The sequence below is a fragment of the Rhinatrema bivittatum genome, chromosome 2 (assembly GCF_901001135.1).
Source record: "Rhinatrema bivittatum chromosome 2, aRhiBiv1.1, whole genome shotgun sequence".
NCBI lineage: Eukaryota > Metazoa > Chordata > Amphibia > Gymnophiona > Rhinatrematidae > Rhinatrema > Rhinatrema bivittatum.
In genome coordinates, this window is record NC_042616.1 from 160,973,483 (window position 1) to 160,990,817 (window position 17,335).

General features: G+C 40.3%; 1 protein-coding gene across 1 annotated transcript in view; it reads right to left on the reverse strand.

Moving 5' to 3' along the window:
- The window catches only part of ITGA8 (integrin subunit alpha 8), a 560,404-nt gene that overhangs the window by 248,212 nt on the left and 294,857 nt on the right, over window positions 1-17,335 (reverse strand). The window contains exons 16-17 of the mRNA XM_029588821.1: window positions 10,095-10,150; window positions 1,844-1,998 (exon numbers count right to left, since the gene is read on the reverse strand). Coding sequence (XP_029444681.1) covers window positions 1,844-1,998; window positions 10,095-10,150 — 211 coding nt within the window. The remainder of the gene's footprint in view (window positions 1-1,843; window positions 1,999-10,094; window positions 10,151-17,335) is intronic.

The following is a 17,335-nucleotide window of genomic DNA, read 5'->3' on the forward strand; positions in this document are numbered from 1 at the left end:
TTGGAGCTCCGGCTGTCCTCTTCGCCGCTGTGGGGATGGGATCCTGCGTCGGCATTCCAGCTCCAGCCTTTTCTTTACCGTTGCGGGGATGGGATCCCCACGACGGCATCGCTCCAACAGGCCTCTTCCAGTTGGGTGGGCCTGGGCTCAAATTGGGATGGCCCCTGCCCTCCCAGGCCCAACCATGGCTTTGTCACTAAAATCAGCTTTGGGAAGCCAATTTCGTTCATAGGTTTTCTATGTGACTCATAATTTTTGCAAGTGTAAAACTACATGTATAAATTTACCATTTGTGAAGCTGAAAAGTTTGCAAAGTTTGCTTTGCACTCTAATAGAGAAAACAGCACATGCTTTGACAAACAACATACACTATTTCTGTAAGTGTTTTGGTGAGTATAACAGGCTTTTGAAAATTTTTCTCTGCTTAATACATCAGCTTCACAGTAAGCAGTGCAATTACATTCATTGCTGAACTGCACCACACTTTGCTCCACATAAAGAACCTGATATATATTGAATTTCTTCCCATTTTGTGCCAATTATCCAGCAGATCCCAAGTAGATTTATTTCTTGTTATTCAGTTCCAGGGACAGCAACAACTTTTTTTAGTCTATCTGGCAAATAATGTTTTATGAACATTTCCTCCAGGAACTTGTCCAAACCTCATTTAAAGTCCGCTAAGCTAGTTGTTTGACCACATTCTCTGGAAACAGATTCTATCAGTTGTTTATGTGTTGAGTGAAAAAGTACTTACTACGATTTGTTTCAAATCTGTTAGTTGTTAATTTCATGGAGTATCCCCTTGTTTATTATTTGAAAGAGTTTTTAAAGGATGGTAATTTAAAGAGTTTTTAAAGGATGGTAATTTACTCTTTCAAATTATTATTTGAAAGAGTAAATTACCATCCTTTAATTACCCGTTCCACCCCACTCATGATTTTATAAACCTCTATTATGTCCCCTCTCAGTGATCTCTTTCCCACGCTGAAAAGCCCTAACCTATGTAGCCACTCATTACAGGAATATTTCATCCCCTTATCATTTTAGTTGCCCTCCTCTGTACCTTTTCTAGTTCTACTATTTCTTTTTTTGAGAAGGGGCGACCATGGTCACACCCATGGCAATATGATCTTTTCCATTTCACTCTCCATTCATTTTCAGATCATTCCTAATATTCTATTACTTTTTTGACTGCCGTTGTACACAAAGCTGAGGATTTAAACAAATTGCCCACGAGGTCTCCAAGAACCTTTTCTGGGTAGTGACTCCCAATGCAGAACTCAGCATTGTGTACATGATTATGGGATTATATTTCCTATGTGCATCATTTTGCACTTTTCCACGTTTAATTTCATCTGATATTCAGATGCTCAGTCTCCGAGTCTCATGAGGTCTTTCTGCAGCCCCCTTGCAATCCACCGCTTTTGATGAATATGTTAAAGAGCACTGATACCAGTACCAATCCCTTTTGTACTCCACTAATGATCTTTCTCCATTTGGAAAACTATTTAGGCCTGCTCTCTCTTTCCCGTCTTTTCATCAGTAACCAATCCCTTACATCTCCTATCCCATGACTTTTTAATTTCCTGAGAAGTCTTTCTCATGACCTTTTATAGTTGATTTTTACACAGCTTGTCTCTCTTTGCATTGTTCGGAATTAGTATATATCAGCAATCATTAAACGTTTTGATATATACATGCTCTTTGTTTGCTGTTTTATGTACAGCAGAATCTTTATAAAATTTTCTTCATTAATAATGATACATTTGGATTGGTAGAGACTATATAAATGATTAATCAGAAAGAACTGATTTGCAACTTTTTTTTTTTAAAGAATACTTACTTTGAGGTAAACAACAAAGTTCTGGCACTGAGCCTGTTTCTCTTTTTCAATCACAATAGAGAAAGTGTGCTGTGATTGATGGTAATCAAAGAAGAGGGTCCTCTTAATTGCTCCTTTCTGTTTCAACCAGTCTAATTCCAGTTCAGCTTTCAGCACTGCGGGCAAATATAGAAAAATATATAATTGCAGAATGCCAGGCTGATGGAAGAACAGTGCATGGAGTTATCTAAATGCTCTCACCTCAAAATCCTTTCTCCTTTTCTTTTTATATTTTATTACTGATGCAATTAATAGCAATAAAATTCAAGATTTGCTATAGGTCATCAAGATCAAAATGAAAACCATAAATACACAAAAATCAGAGGATTTGAAGTTACATATTTAATATTCAAAGAGAACATACTACAACAATCCACTTTATATAGCTATTCAATCACAACCTTATTTTCTGTAAACCCCCTCCTTACACTCGCCCATACATACCTATCAATTTTTATACACTTAATGGGAATTTCTGGTTTTGATGAGAGTCACTGAATAAACAATATAACTGTGGTGTTTGTATCCTTTTCCCACATCTATCTGTGAGACCATCCTTATTTACTGTATAAATTTGACAGAATTGTTTGATACCTTGCCAGCAGTTTTGATACACAGTTCCCACATATTAAAACATTATTTAATATTCTATTTGTTCCCCTCCAAATATTGCTTAGCACCATCTGTAGTATTTCAAACATTATTTGATGCATAGTTCTAAAGGAGGAGAATCCTTCCTCTTCTAACCATTTTATAAGAATCCATTTCCTGGCACCAAATAATGAGAAGCCAACCATATGTCAATAATTTTTACCTAATCCATTCTCAAGCATTCTCAGGCCTAGTAGTGCTCCTACCCCATCACATAAAAGCTGCACCTTAATTATATTTTGCAGCCTCAAAAAACATAAATCTTGCCAGAATATATGAACCTTTCCATACCAAAAGAGACTATGGATAAAAGTGTCTTTATATCCTTCTTACATTTAGTACATATCTTAGATTCACTAGCCTTCATTTTATATAACCTGCTCTTATGAAAATGTTGCGGTTGCTTGCTCTAGGGCAGCGGTTCTCAACCTGTGGGTCACGACCCCTTTGGGGGTCGAATGACAATTTGCTAGGGGTCGCCTAAGAGACCATCGGAAATATGGGTTTTTTGTCGCTCCTCGAGTCACTCCCTCCCCTCACCGGATGCAGTAAAAAAGTTCATTCTGTGCTCCCTCGCTCCCCGATTGGCCGGTGCTGGGCAAAAGGGCTTGCTTTGGCAAGCCCCTTTTGCCCAGCACCGGCCAATCAGGCAGCGCGCCCTCACTCCTCGAGTCACTCCCTCCTGCTGTAAATGTTGGAATGCATTGGAAGAGGGGTAGTCTTATACGGCAAGTATATCCCAAACTCTATATTTTAACTGTAAAAGTTGGGGGTCGTCTTATACGCCGGAAAATACGGTATATACAGTACAGTTACTTAGGCCTATGAACGAAAATAATTTTACGGTTGGGGTCGCCACATAGTGGGGAATTGTATTAAAAGGGTCGCAGAACTATAAAGGTTGAGAACCACTGCTCTAGGGGGATGTGAGCCCTTGGACCATGGTGCGGCTCAGGGAGAAGCCCCAAGACACAGACCGTGGGAGGTGAGAGTGTCCAAGCACAGGCTGGAGCTGAAACAAGGCTGGACTAGAACCAAAGCGTTGAAATCATCAAGGCTTATTGCTCAAGGGTAGTAACAAGCCGATTTTGGAGTGGCCTCGGAGGGAACGGAGGCAGGCTGCACGGCTCGGCGCGCGCAGGCTGCAGATTTTGCGCAGCCTTGCGTGCGCCGACCCAGGATTTTAAAAGATACGCGCAGCTACACGCGTATCTATTAAAATCCGGCGTACTTTTGTTTGCGCCAGTCGAGCGGACAAAAGTACGTGCGGGCACAGTTTTTTTAAATCTACCCCAAGTGAATATGAACCTCTTAATTTCTTTTTCAGTTCAAAGAAGTGGAAACTCTTCCCATCTAATTCCTCAAGAGATCATGGCTTAAGGGCAAGGTATCACATTCCTGGAAATGAATCACTAAACCTAAAAAGATAGTGAAGATCTTATATATCTGTAATATAACTGGGATAAATGTTTTTGCCTCAGTTACAATGAGCAAGATAAAGCCCACAAACAAATTGATTTTACTTTCATTTAGTCCTTTCACAATCCCCTTACATTTTCTAGCATTTCATAATTTAATAGCCAGTGGCTCTATAGAGAGAACAAAATGAATTAGGGATAATGGCTATCCCTCTCTTGCTCCTCAAAACAGGCCAGAATGTTCTGTAAGCTCTCCATTGATAAGTACTCCAGTAGGGGAGTCCGTGTATAACACTTTGAAATAGTCTATAATTTGTCCCACAAAACTATATTTAGAAAAAATTCAAAACAGATAATCCAATCAAAACTAATCAAACACATCCATTCCCACTAGTGCTATTGTTTCCTCATCAGCAACCAAAAATAGGATGAAGATTACTTTCCTAAAATTCTTATTGACTTGCCCTCCTGCAAGAAAACCCAACTTATCTTTATGAATCAAAATGGGAACCATTCCCTTCATTTTTTCTCTCAATTTTGCCAATATCTTACTATCTTGTTGGATGAGCAAGATTAGTTGATAAGAGGATGGATCCATTTTTTTTTTAGGTAAAATTGAGACTATGGTCAGTTTAGAGTCTTTATTTATTTATCTTTTTTGCACCAAGGTTTGGAACAAAGACTATAGACTGGTGATACTGACTTCAGTGCTGGGAAAAATCATGGAAACTATTCTAAAGAACAAAATCACATAACAAATAGATAGCAATAGTTTAATGAGAAACGACCAAAATGGATTTTCCCCAAAGGAAGTCTTGCCTCACAAATCTGCTACAGTTTGTGAAGGGGTTAATAAACATGTGGATAAAGGTGAACCAGTAGATGTATTTGGAGTTTCAGAAGATGGTTGACAAAGGGGGTCATTTTCCAAGGAGTTACCACAGGAGATAAATTCGCAAATCACGCTAACAGCCGTTAATGCGATTTGCAAATGCATAATTCAGGGGGCAGAGCATATGTAAAGCAGGAAACAGTTATCATGGAGAGAGAGAGAGAGCACCTTGCTATAGATCCTACTCCCTAGACAGGTATTTGTATCCCCATGGGAGGCCCACCTAGCAGCTCAAGGTGGGGATTAGGTATGAGCGTAGGGGGTTGGGGGCCACTTTCGCATTCAACATGAGACGTACGAACAGAACAGTGGTCTCTTGTGAAGATTTGATGACCTTCAGAGTGAGGAAACTCACTCCAAGAAGAGATTTGGGCAACATTCTCTCAACCTAGCTTGTTGTTGCCCAGGTAGAGTGTCCATCAAGCTAGGTTGAGAGAACGTTGCCCAAATCTCTTCTTGGAGTGAGTTTCCTCACTCTGAAGGCCATCAAATTTTCACAAGAGACCCACTGTTCTGTTCGTACGTCTCATGTTGAATGTGAAAGTGGCCCCAACCACCTACGCTCATACCTAATCCCCACCTCGAGTTACTAGGTGGGTCTCCCATGGGGATACAAATACCTGTCTAGGGAGTAGGATCTCTCTCTCTCTCTCTCTCTCTCTCTCTCTCTCTCTCTCTCTCTCTCTCTCTCTCTCTCTCTCTCTCTCTCTCTCTCTCTCTCTCTCTCTCTCTCTCTCTCTCTCTCTCTCTCTCTCCATTAGTAGGCACATTATAACTTTAGATGGAAAAATACAAAGAAACAGAGAGCGGGGGAAAAGGGACAACAAGAGGAACATGTGCAACGGTGTTGCAATTAATGTAGGCTATATATGAGAGCCTGAGAACAAAAACTAGATAGGTAGCATGTTAACATAATAACATGGGGGGCAAGAATTAGCGGTAAGATAGTAAGGCGATGTGGTGAAGTGTGTGAGTCTAGTCAGGGTAAGCCTGGTGGAAGAGCCAGGTCTTGAGCATTTTCTTGAATTTGAAGGGGCAGGGTTCTAGGCGGAGATTAGTAAGTAGGGCATTCCAATGAGTGGGACAGGCAATTGATAGGGCACGGTTTCTAGTTGAGGTGGGCACTTTTGAGGGGTGGGATGTGCAAAGTGCCTTTGAAGTTTGTTCTGGTTGAGTGGGAGGAGTGTGTGAGGCGAAGGGGTTCGTTGAACCAGGATGAATTGTTATTGAATATGGATTTGTGAATAATATATTTATAAAAGATCTGGAAAGGGGTATGATGAGTGAGGTGATCAAATTTGAGGATGACACAAAATTATTCAGAGAAGTTAAATCACAAATGGATTGTGATAAATTACAGGAGGACCTTGCAAAACTGGAAGATTGGGAGTCCAAATGGCAGACGAAATTTAATGTGGACAAGTGCAACCAATGCTGTAGTTGCATGATATTAGGTTCCATATTAGGAGTTACCACCCATGAAAAAGATCTATGCATCACAGTGGATAATAGACTGAAATTGTTGGCTCAGTGAGCTGCGACAGTTAAAAACGCAAAGAGAATGTTAGGAATTATTAGGAAGGTAATTGTGAATAAAACAGAGAATGTCATAATACCTCTATATTGCTGCACGGTGAGACTGCAACTTGAATACTATGTGCATTTCTGGTCACCACATCTCATAAAAGATATAGTTGCACTGGAGAAGGTAAAGAGAAGGGTGACCAAAATGATAAAGAGCATGGAATGTTCCCCTATGAGGCAAACCGAAGTAAGACAGACCAGTCGTCTTCGCTTAAAGATATTTATTGGCACATATATTTAAACAGAGCCCAAATCTGGCCAAGTTTCACACAGCCATGTTAGAAAATGTTGTACCTTATTTTATTTTATTTTTTTTAAATCGGTATGAATCAATTTTGCTAGATGCAATTTCAGATCTTTATTATTACTAGATAGGTTTCCTGCAGGATTCAACTCCAAATATTGTGCTTTTTTCAACTCTGCTGTTCAAAAGCTGTTAGATGAAAAACTAATTATTTTATCATTTCATTGTTTTATCGATGCATTTTGCACAACAGAAAGTATCTCCACCACAGAAATAAGCTATGATAAAATTGATTCATACCGATTTTTTTAAAAAAAAGGTATATTTTCTAACAAACAAGCCCCTAAACAGCCACTGTGCGAAACTCGGCCAGAGTTGGGCTCTGTGTAAATATGTGTGCCAATAAATATCTTCAAGGTAAGGCAACTGGTCTGTCTTGCTTCTGTTTGCCTTCTGGCTTCAACAGACCGTCTTCCGGTCTGCTTGTGGGACCATGTTCCCCTATGAGGACAGGTGAAAGAGATTGGGAATGCTTAGCTTGGAGAAGATATGGATGAGGGGGGATATGATAGATGGGATCTTGTTAGTGTATGGGATCTTCTTAGTGTTTGGGTAATTGCCAGGTTGTTGTGGCCTGGTTTGGCATCTGTTGGAAACAGGATGCTGGGCTTGATGGACCCTTGGTCTGACCCAGCATGGCAATTTCTTATGTTCTTATGTTGAATTGATAAATGTGAATCAGTTATTTACTTTTTAAGAAAACAGAATGACTATGAAGCACTCCATGAAGTTAGCAAGTAGCATATTTAAAACAATCCAGAGAAAAGTATTTTTTAATCAATGCACAATTAAACTCTGGAATTCTTTGCCAGAAGATGTGGTTAAGACAGTCAGTGCCCCTGAGTTTAAAAAAGGTTTGGAGAAGTCCTTGGAAGAGAAGTCCATAACCTGCTATTAATCAAATTGACTTAAGGAATAGCCACTGCTTTATTATCAGCATTAGTAACATGTGATCTATTTAATATTTGGGTACTTGTTAGGTACTTATAACCTGGATTGGCCACTGTTGGAAACAGAATGCTGGACTTGATTGACCCTCAGTCTTACCCAGTATGGGAACTTCTCATATTCTTAAATGGGGGTGTTACCAATTACTTTAAATGTTCATAAAAATCAGGGTCATATTCATTTAATCCCAGGGTCTTGAATATGGGCAAGGATGTAATAATCACTTTACTTATCCTTCCACTAGTGATGAGTTTATTAAAAAACTGAAGTATTTCTATAGAGATTTGGGGTAAATTAACTCCTTTAAAACATGTCTTTCTCTCTCTCCTCTTTCTGCCCTACCAATAGTATATAAGGATAAAATTCCAAAAAGAATGATTTAATATCTGTTTTCCCCTTGCTGATTTCAGCCATGGATCAAGGATCAACTTCCTAACTTCCCTACTTTTTACCAACCTAGCCAACCCATAGCCTGCCTTATTCCCAAATTTCTATAATTTAACTTTAAGGTAATAAATTGATATTTGTATCTTTTCCTGTAATAAAGTATTTAATTTCCCTTTCTTTACTGTCAAGTGGTCTTTTGTTTCTTCTTTTTGCATCCTAATATGATTTAATTTAGCCTGGTTGAGCTTGTGCTCCCAATTTTGGTTATTCCCTTTGTTTCTTATGTTTCTTGGCCACATAAGAGATATTGTGACCTCTCAGGATTGCCTTTGCAGTTTCCCAAAATAAATGAATGTCAATGACTTCCAACAATTTATTGTGCTCAAATATTTCCAACTCTCAGTCAAATAATCCTTGAAATCCCGATTTTGAAACAGAATAGGATTTAATTTCCAAGCGAATGGTTGCCTCTTTTTTTTAACCCAGAGAGTGTGCAAAAATTGGGTTTGCTCCATACCAGCTGCTTAAATAAAGTCATACAGAAGCATAGAAACATGACAGCAGAAAAAGACCATTTAGTCTCCCCATCCATTCAATTTATCTAGCCCTTACAATTCCCAACTCTCCCTGAGAGATCCCATGTATTTATCCCATGTTTTCTTGAATTCAGAAACTGTTCTTGCCTCTTATACCTCCATGCACCCACTACCCTATGTGTAAAGAAATATTTCCTAAGATTACTCCTGAGTCCATCACCTTTCACCCTTATCCCATGACCCCTTGTTCTAGAGTCTCCTTTCTGTTGAAAGAGGTTTACCTCCTTTGCATGGAAATCTTTGAGATATTTAAATGTGTCTATCATATTCCAAGATCTTATTGCCAAATCAATCATTACTAAAATAATCAAGGATGGGAACAATAAGCATTCAGTACTGACTGATTTCCCACAGTGTAAGCAGTCAATCATTAGCAGTAGTTTTAGAGATACTACCCAATCAACACTCAACATAGCTGTGATCCCACTTTGTCTTAAGTAACAAGATGTTGAAGCTTAAGCACATACAGGTATCTTTAAATACTAGGTTTTCCACCAATCATTCTCCACTCGTTCATGATATTGCTCTCTCCCCATTCCCTCTCAAATCTTATGCATAACCCTCAGAACACACTGTCCTTGCCTTTTCCCCCTACACCATGCATTGTGACATCCAACTTTCATCACCAGGTCTTCTTGTGTGCTGATGAGTCCAGCTCCCTCCCACATTTTATATGATAAACATTACCAGTTGATTTATCACAGCATTATATAAATCTGATTTAACCACATATACTCACTGTGGTCAATCTGTAACAACACAAAGTAAACAAAGGATAAATCCCTGGGAAGATTTGCCACAGGATATACAGTTAAGATCATGGTAGCCCTTATACCAACATGAGTCACATCACAGGACAAACTTTTCTATATTATGCATAATACATTGTTAACCATAAAAAAAAAAAACCCAATCACAAAGTTCACATTCTGAACACCAGTTTTGGACTCATGAAGAAATCACTTTAACCACTTGAACCACTCTCAGACTGTCTTGCATTTTTGGTCATCGTAAAATGTATACCTTTGGCTTCCCAGATATTTTTAATATCTCATGATCCCAGATTTCAATTCGCAAAGGCACAGATATTCCTGATGTAAAATTCACAAACATTTTTCAGTTATTAATTCAGTTATTAATTAACTTCAGAATTTTGTTTTGTGGGAGGTGGGCTATTAAGTTTTATATTAAAGTAAAGGATGGCATTGTGTGTTTCTGTTTTAAAATCATTTCCTTAGTGCATATTTTTTTTAATCATTTCTACTTTATAATTTGTTAATAGATAGAATGATCCTTTATTAGAACAATTTTTGCATCGTTTTTCCTTTAATGTAAAGCTGAGATTTTAATGAAGAAAATGCAATATGCTAATAAATAAAATGTATCTGCTTCATCAAATATGTAACAAAAAACTATCAAAGCAACTGCTTACCTATAATATTTGGAATACCCTGACCTGACACAGCTGTGCAGACTCTTACAGTAAAACTGCAAACAGAAAAACAAAATAAAGAGTAATTACTTTTTAAATAGTTATTAAATACCTAAAATAAATTAAATCATGTATACTTGGTGCACATGTATAATAATATTGTATTTTAAATACATTCTTTGCTTTTTTTCTTAAAACATAAGAATCTCCATTCTGGGTCAGACCAAGTTCCATCAAGCCCAAATTCCTGTCTCAGACAGGGGCCAATCCAGGTCGCAAGTACTTGGCAGATCCCATAAGTAGGTCTAATTCCCATTACTCATTCTCAGGGACAGCAATAGCCTTCTTTAACTGGCTAATAACTTGTGCAAACCGCTTTTAAATCCCGCTGTGCTAATCACCTTGATCACATCCTCTGGCAACTGATTCTCAGCTTGATAGTGCGCTGAGTGAAAAAGAACTTTCAACGATTTGTTTTGAATCTGCTGGTTGTTAGTTTCATGGAATGCCCCCTTGTGTTAGTATTATGTGAAAGGGTAAATAACCATCCTTTATTTACTGGTTCCACCCCACTCACGATTTTATAAACTTCTACCATGTTCCCTTCTCAGCGGACACTTTTTCAAGCTGAAGAGCTCAAGCCTGCATAGCCTCTCAAAGGAAAGATGCTCCATATCCTTTTATCATTTTTGTTGCCCCTCTGCACCTTTTCTAGTTCCACTATGGGCCTCATTTTCCAAGCCGCTCGCACGCGATAAGGGACCTTTCGCACGTGAAAAGTCCCTTATCACACGCGATACCAGGATGGGGGCGGAGTCAGGGCGGAGTCGGCCCCAGAAGAGGAGGAGTCAGGGCGTCACTGGGGCCGACTCTGCGCTGACGCCGCGGACAGCGAAAAGGTAGGTGCCTTTTCGCTGCCTATTTCGCTCCCAATAGCTACACCTCCTATGGTGGCACTATTGGGTGCAAAACCGGCAGCGATCGCACTGCAACGGTGCGATCGCTGACGGCTAGCACAGGCCCGCCCCCCATTTCAGCCCCCTGCCCCTCATCTTCTAAAGTATCACAGGCCTGCGATACTTTAGAAAATGAGGCCCTATGTCTTTCTTCAGATGGGGCGAGCAGAACTGTACACGATACTCAAGGTGCATTTGCGCCTCGAAATTAGAGGCAGTATGATATTTTCTGTTTTGTTTTCCATTCCCTTTTGGATCATTCCTAAATTTCTATTTGCTTTTTTGACCACTGCTATGCACTGAGCCAAGGATTTCAGCGTATTATCCACAAGGACTCCAAGGTCCTTTTCCTGCGTAGTGACTCCCAAGAGAGCCCAGCATTATGCACCAGTAGTTGGAATTATTTTTTCCCTATATGCATCATTTTGCCACATTAAATTTCATCTGCAATTCACTTGCCCAGTCTCCTAGTCTCAAAAGGTCCTTCTGCAGTTCCTCACAATCCACTGCTGTTTTAACAAATTTGAATAATTTTGTGTCACCTACAGATATTATCCCCTCACTCATCATTCCCTTTTCCAGATAATTTATGAATATGCTAAACAGCATAGGTCCCAGTACCAATCCCTACGGCACTCCACTAATGACCTTTCTTTTGATTTTTGATTTAGATTTATAATCCACCTATCAGCCATTTCAAAGTAGATTACGGTATATTCAGGTACTTTCATTCAAGAATATTAGATATTACAATACTGAAAAATTGCTGGATATGAGTAATCACAGAAATCAAGAAAGATAAATAAATCAGTATCACACTTGCAAAATAATCTTGTACTAATGAATCACCTATAAAAGTACTGTTTTTTAATTTTTTTTAAATAAGAGTTCTCTGGGCAATAAATCTGATTATATTCACACCACCAAATTAAATATTACTGTAACAAGAAAAGTTTCTGACACATTTGGAAAACTGACTAGTTCTATCCTCTGTTTCCGGCTTTTTAACCGGTTACTAATCCACAATAGAACATTGCCTCCTATCCAAGGACTTTTTAATTTCCTGAGGAGTCCATCATGGGGGACTTTGTCAAATTCCTTCTGAAAATCCAAATACACTATGCGAACCAGCTCAATTTTCTCTACAGGTTGATTTACACCTTCAAAAAAAATCAAAGAGATTGGTAAAACAAGACTTCCCCTTGTTAAAAACATGTTGACTCTTCCCTATTAAGCCATGCCAGTGATTTTGTTTTTAAAGAATGACTACCATTTTGCCCAACACTGACATCAAGCTCACCGCTCTAAAGTTCCTCAGGTCAACCTGGAGCCCTTTTCAAAAATTGGTGTCACATTGGTCACCTTCCACTTTTTAGGAATCATGGCTGTTTTAAATGATAGGTTACAGAATATGTAGTAACAGGTTAGCAATTTCATGTTTTAGTTCTTTCAGATCTCTTGGCTGGATGCCATCCAGTCCCAGATATTACTCTTTAGTTTGTTAATGTGATCGCTTGCATCCTCCATTGTCACAGATATTTTAGTTTTAGTTGATGAGAAGATCCACTACTAAAGAATGTTTTGGGGGTGGGGGGGGGGGGTATGTTTCTAACATCCTCCTCCATAAAGACTGAGGTAAAAAATTGATTTAGCTTGTCTACTATTTCCTTGTCCTCCCCGAGCACCCCTTCTGCTCCTCGGTCATCTAGTGGCCCAAGTGACTTCCTCACAGTCTTTTTACTAGTTTTTGCCTCACTGGCAAGTTTTTTCTGAAAGTCACTCGAGGCCTATATAACTACTGTTTTACATCTAACTCACCAGAACATAGAAACATAGAAATGATGGCAGAAGAAAACCAAATGGCCCATCCAGTCTGCCCAGGAAGACTGGATGGGCCATTTTTTTTCTCACTCTCTCATACTTATCTGTTACTCTTGGCCTTTAGTACCCTTTTGGTTCTATTTCCCTTCCATCCCCGCTGTTAATGTAACCTTTTGGTTTATTTCCCTTCCACCCCTGCCATTAATGTACAGAGCAGTGCTGGAACTGCTTCTAAGTGAAGTATCTAGCTTAATTGGTTAGGGGAAGTAACCACCGCAATAAGCAAGCTACTCCCACGCTTATTTGTTACCCAGCCTGTGCCATTCAGTCCTTGTTGTTGTTATCCGAATATACCGTATTTTTCGCTCCATAAGACGCACCTGACCATAAGACGCACCTAGGATTCAGAGGGGGAAAATTAAAAAAAAAAAAATTGTGCTAAACCGGCTCTGCGTCTGGGCGTCTTATGGAGCAAATTAGGGGAGTGCATAGCTTTTTTTTTTCTCACCATTTTGTTTTCGGGTCTGGGGAGGGCCATTTCGGTCCACTCCCCAGATCAGAAAACTTTTCTTTCTCTGGGAACCCCTCCCCCCAAAACCCCCCCCATCCCAACCCTTTAAATTAACAACCCCCACCCTCCTGACCCCCCCAAGACCTGCCGACTTAATTTACTGCAACCCCCCCACCCTCCTGACCCCCCCAAGACCTGCCAACTTAATTTACTGCAACCCCCCACCCTCTTGACCCCCCAAGACCTGCCGACTTAATTTACTACAACCCCCCACCCTCCTGACTCCGACAAGACCTGCCGACTTAATTTACTACAACCCCCCACCCTCCTGACTCCCCCAAGACCTGCCGACTTAATTTACTGCAACCCCCACCCCCCAAGACCTGCCGACTTAATTTACTGCAACCCCCACCCTCCTGACCCCCCCCCCAAAGACCTGCCAAACGTCCCTGGTGGTCCAGCGGGGGTCCAGGAGCGGTCCGGGAACGATCTCCTGGGGGTGGGCCGTCGGCGGCCAGTAATCAAAATGGCGCCGACGGCCCTTTGCCCTCACTATGTCACTGGGACTGACCGCTGCTATTGGTTGGTCTCAGTGACATAGTGACGGCAAAGGGCCGTCGGCGCCATTTTGTTTACTGGCAGCCGACGGCCGAAGCCCAGGAGATCGTTCCCGGACCACTCCTGGACCCCCGCTGGACCACCAGGGATGTTTGGCAGGTCTTGGGGGGGTCAGGAGGGTGGGGGGTTGCAGTAAATTAAGTCGGCAGGTCTTGGGGGGGTCAGGAGGGTGGGGGGTTGCAGTAAATTAAGTCGGCAGGTCTTGGGGGAGTCAGGAGGGGGGGGTTGTTAGATTTTTGTTTGTTTTTTTTTTATATTCGCTCCATAAGACGCACATACATTTTCCCCCCACTTTTGGGGGAAAAAAAGTGCGTCTTATGGAGCGAAAAATACGGTAAATCCACTTTTCTTTATTTTCCCTTGCTGTTGAAGCAGGGATATTCTCTGAATATGTATTGAAATTAAAGTATCAGGCTTAATTGATTCGGGGTAGTAACCGCCTTAGCAAGCAAGCTACACCCATGCTTATTTGTTTACCCAGCCTGTGCAATTCAGACCTTGTTGGTTGTTGTCGGAATATAAAATCATCTTTTCTTCATTCTCCCTTCCGTTGAAACAGAGAGCAACACTGGATATGCATTGAAAGTGAAGCATCAGGCTTGTTTGGAGTGGGGTAGTAACCGTCGTAACAAGCAAGCTACTCCCCACATTTTGTGAATGGAAATCCTTTTTTCACATTTCCTCTTGCCATTGAAGCATAGAGCGCTGTCGGAGTCACATTTACCGTGTGTATGTCTATTGAATAAGGATATTATCTCCAGGTAGTAGCCGTCATTCCCACGAGCCACTCACTCTTCATTCACATCCTCTAGACTTTATGGATCCACAGTGTTTATTCCACGCCCCTTTGAAGTCCTTCACAGTTTTGGTCTTCACCACTTCCTCCGGAAGGGCGTTCCAGGCATCCACCACCCTCTCCGTGAAGAAATACTTCCTGACATTGGTTCTGAGTCTTCTTCCTTGGAGCTTCAAATTGTGACCCCTGGTGTTGCTGATTCTTTTCAGATGGAAAAGGTTTGTTGTTGTCTTTGGATCATTAAAACCTTTCAAGTATCTGAAAGTTTGTATCATATCACCTCTATTCCTCCTTTCCTCCAGGGTGTACATATTTAGATTCTTCAATCTCTCCTCATAAGTCATTCGATGAAGACCCTCCACCTTTTGGGTCACCCTTCTCTGGACCGCCTCCATCTTGTTTCTGTCCTTTCGTAGATACGGGCTCCAGGACTGAACACAGTACTCCAGGTGAGGCCTCACCAAGGACCTGTACAAGGGGATAATCACTTCCCTTTTTTTTCTCGATATTCCTCTCTCTATGCAGCCTAGCATTCTTCTTGCTTTAACTATCGCCTTGTCACATTGTTTCCCCGACTTCAGATCGTTTGACACTATCACCCCAAGGTCTCTCTCCTGCTCCGTGCACATCAGCCCTTCACCCCCCATCGAATATGCTCTTGTCTATTTCATCATTTTGGTCTGCTTTCCATTTTTTGAATGATGTCCTTTCAGCTATAACTGCCTCCTTTAACTCACTATTAAACCATGCTGGCAATCATTTAATCTTTCTTCAATCTTTTTTAATGCATGGAATAACGTTTATCGGGGCTTCTAAAATGGTATTTTTAAACAATGTTCATGCTTTATACAAACTTTTAACCTTTGCAATAGTCCTTCTAGATTTTATTCCAATTTCCTCATTCTATCATAGTATGACTTTTTTAGTTATATGCTACTATAGTAGTTTTACTTAATGTTCACCCCCCGCAGTGATTATATCAACTTTGATTGTATTATGATCGCTGTTGCTTAGTAGCTCCACTACAGTAACCCATAGAACCAGATCATGCATTCCACTGGGTATTAGATCTAAAAGCAGTCATTTATAGTATCTAGAAACTTAACCTCTCTAGCATGTTCCAATGATATATTGACCCAGTAAATAACAGGGTAATTGAAATCTGCCATTATTATTGTGTTGCAAAATTTATTTGCTTTTTTATTTCAACTGGAATTTCACAGTCTGTTTTTTCAAATTGGCCAAGTTGCCAAATTGGCCACAGCTATAGTCTTATCCATTCTACATGAAATTTCTGTCTACAAGGATTCCATAGTGCATTTTGTTTTCTGCAGGATTTGTATCATACTTGATTCTATGCCATCTTTTTATATACTGCCATCCCTTTACCAATTCAGTCTACCCTATCACATCAATATAATCTGTAACTTGCTATTACAGTGTCCCATCAGTCTACCCTATCACATTAATATAATCTGTATCCTGGTATTACAGTGTCCCATTAGTTATTCTCCTTACACAACATCTCTGAAATGCCTATAATATTTATATTCTTGTTTAATGCCATATATTCTAACTCATCAATTTTACTGTCCAGACTTCTGGCATGGGCATAAAAATATTTTAAAATATGTTTTTTATTTGCACTTTCATTTCTCTTTGTATTCACAATTTGCTTATTAGGAAATGATACAGGCAGTTTAGAGTCATTCACATCTGGGTGATCTTCGTCTAATCCATCGGGACTATTTCAGCCTTAACCATAACACCTCTATTGGGATATTCTAACTTCCCTGTTTTGCAAGTATCTTTAGAAGATACATTCCTCTAAACCATGTGCTTCTGAGTGACTGTTGGTTTTCCCCTTAGTCTAGTTTAAAAACTGCTCTATCTCCTTTTTAAATGATACTACCAACAGCCTGGTTCCACTCTGGTTTAAATGGAGTTCATCCTATTAGAATAGGTGTCCCCTTCCTCGGAATGTTCACTAGTTCCTAATATATTTAAAACCCTTTTTCCTGCATCATCGTATCCACACATTGAAACGCTGGAGCTCAGCCTTCCTCTGGGATCCTGTGCATGGAACAAGGAACATTTCTGAAAATGCAACCTTGGAGGTTCTGGGTTTCAGTTTTCTACCTAGGAGCTTAGCCTTCAGAACCTCTCACTTGTACCTTCCTATGTCATTGTTATCCACATGTACCATGGCAGTTAGCTCTTCTCTAGCACTCTCTAAAATCTTTTCTAGATGGCACTTGAGGTCCGCTATCTTTGCACCAGGAAGGCAAGCTACCAAGCTATCCTCACACCCACCAGCCAACCACATATCTGCATTGCTAATGATCAAGTCACCAACTACAATGGCCATTCTAACCATTTCTTCATGGGCACATACCCCTGGAGATACATCCTCAATATAATAAGATAAAATATCACCTGGAAGACAGGTCCTAGATACAGGATTACTTTCTGCCACACCACGGTGATGGTCTTCTTCCAGGTGACCTTATCCTCCAAAGCAGCATAAGGGCCGCTTGAC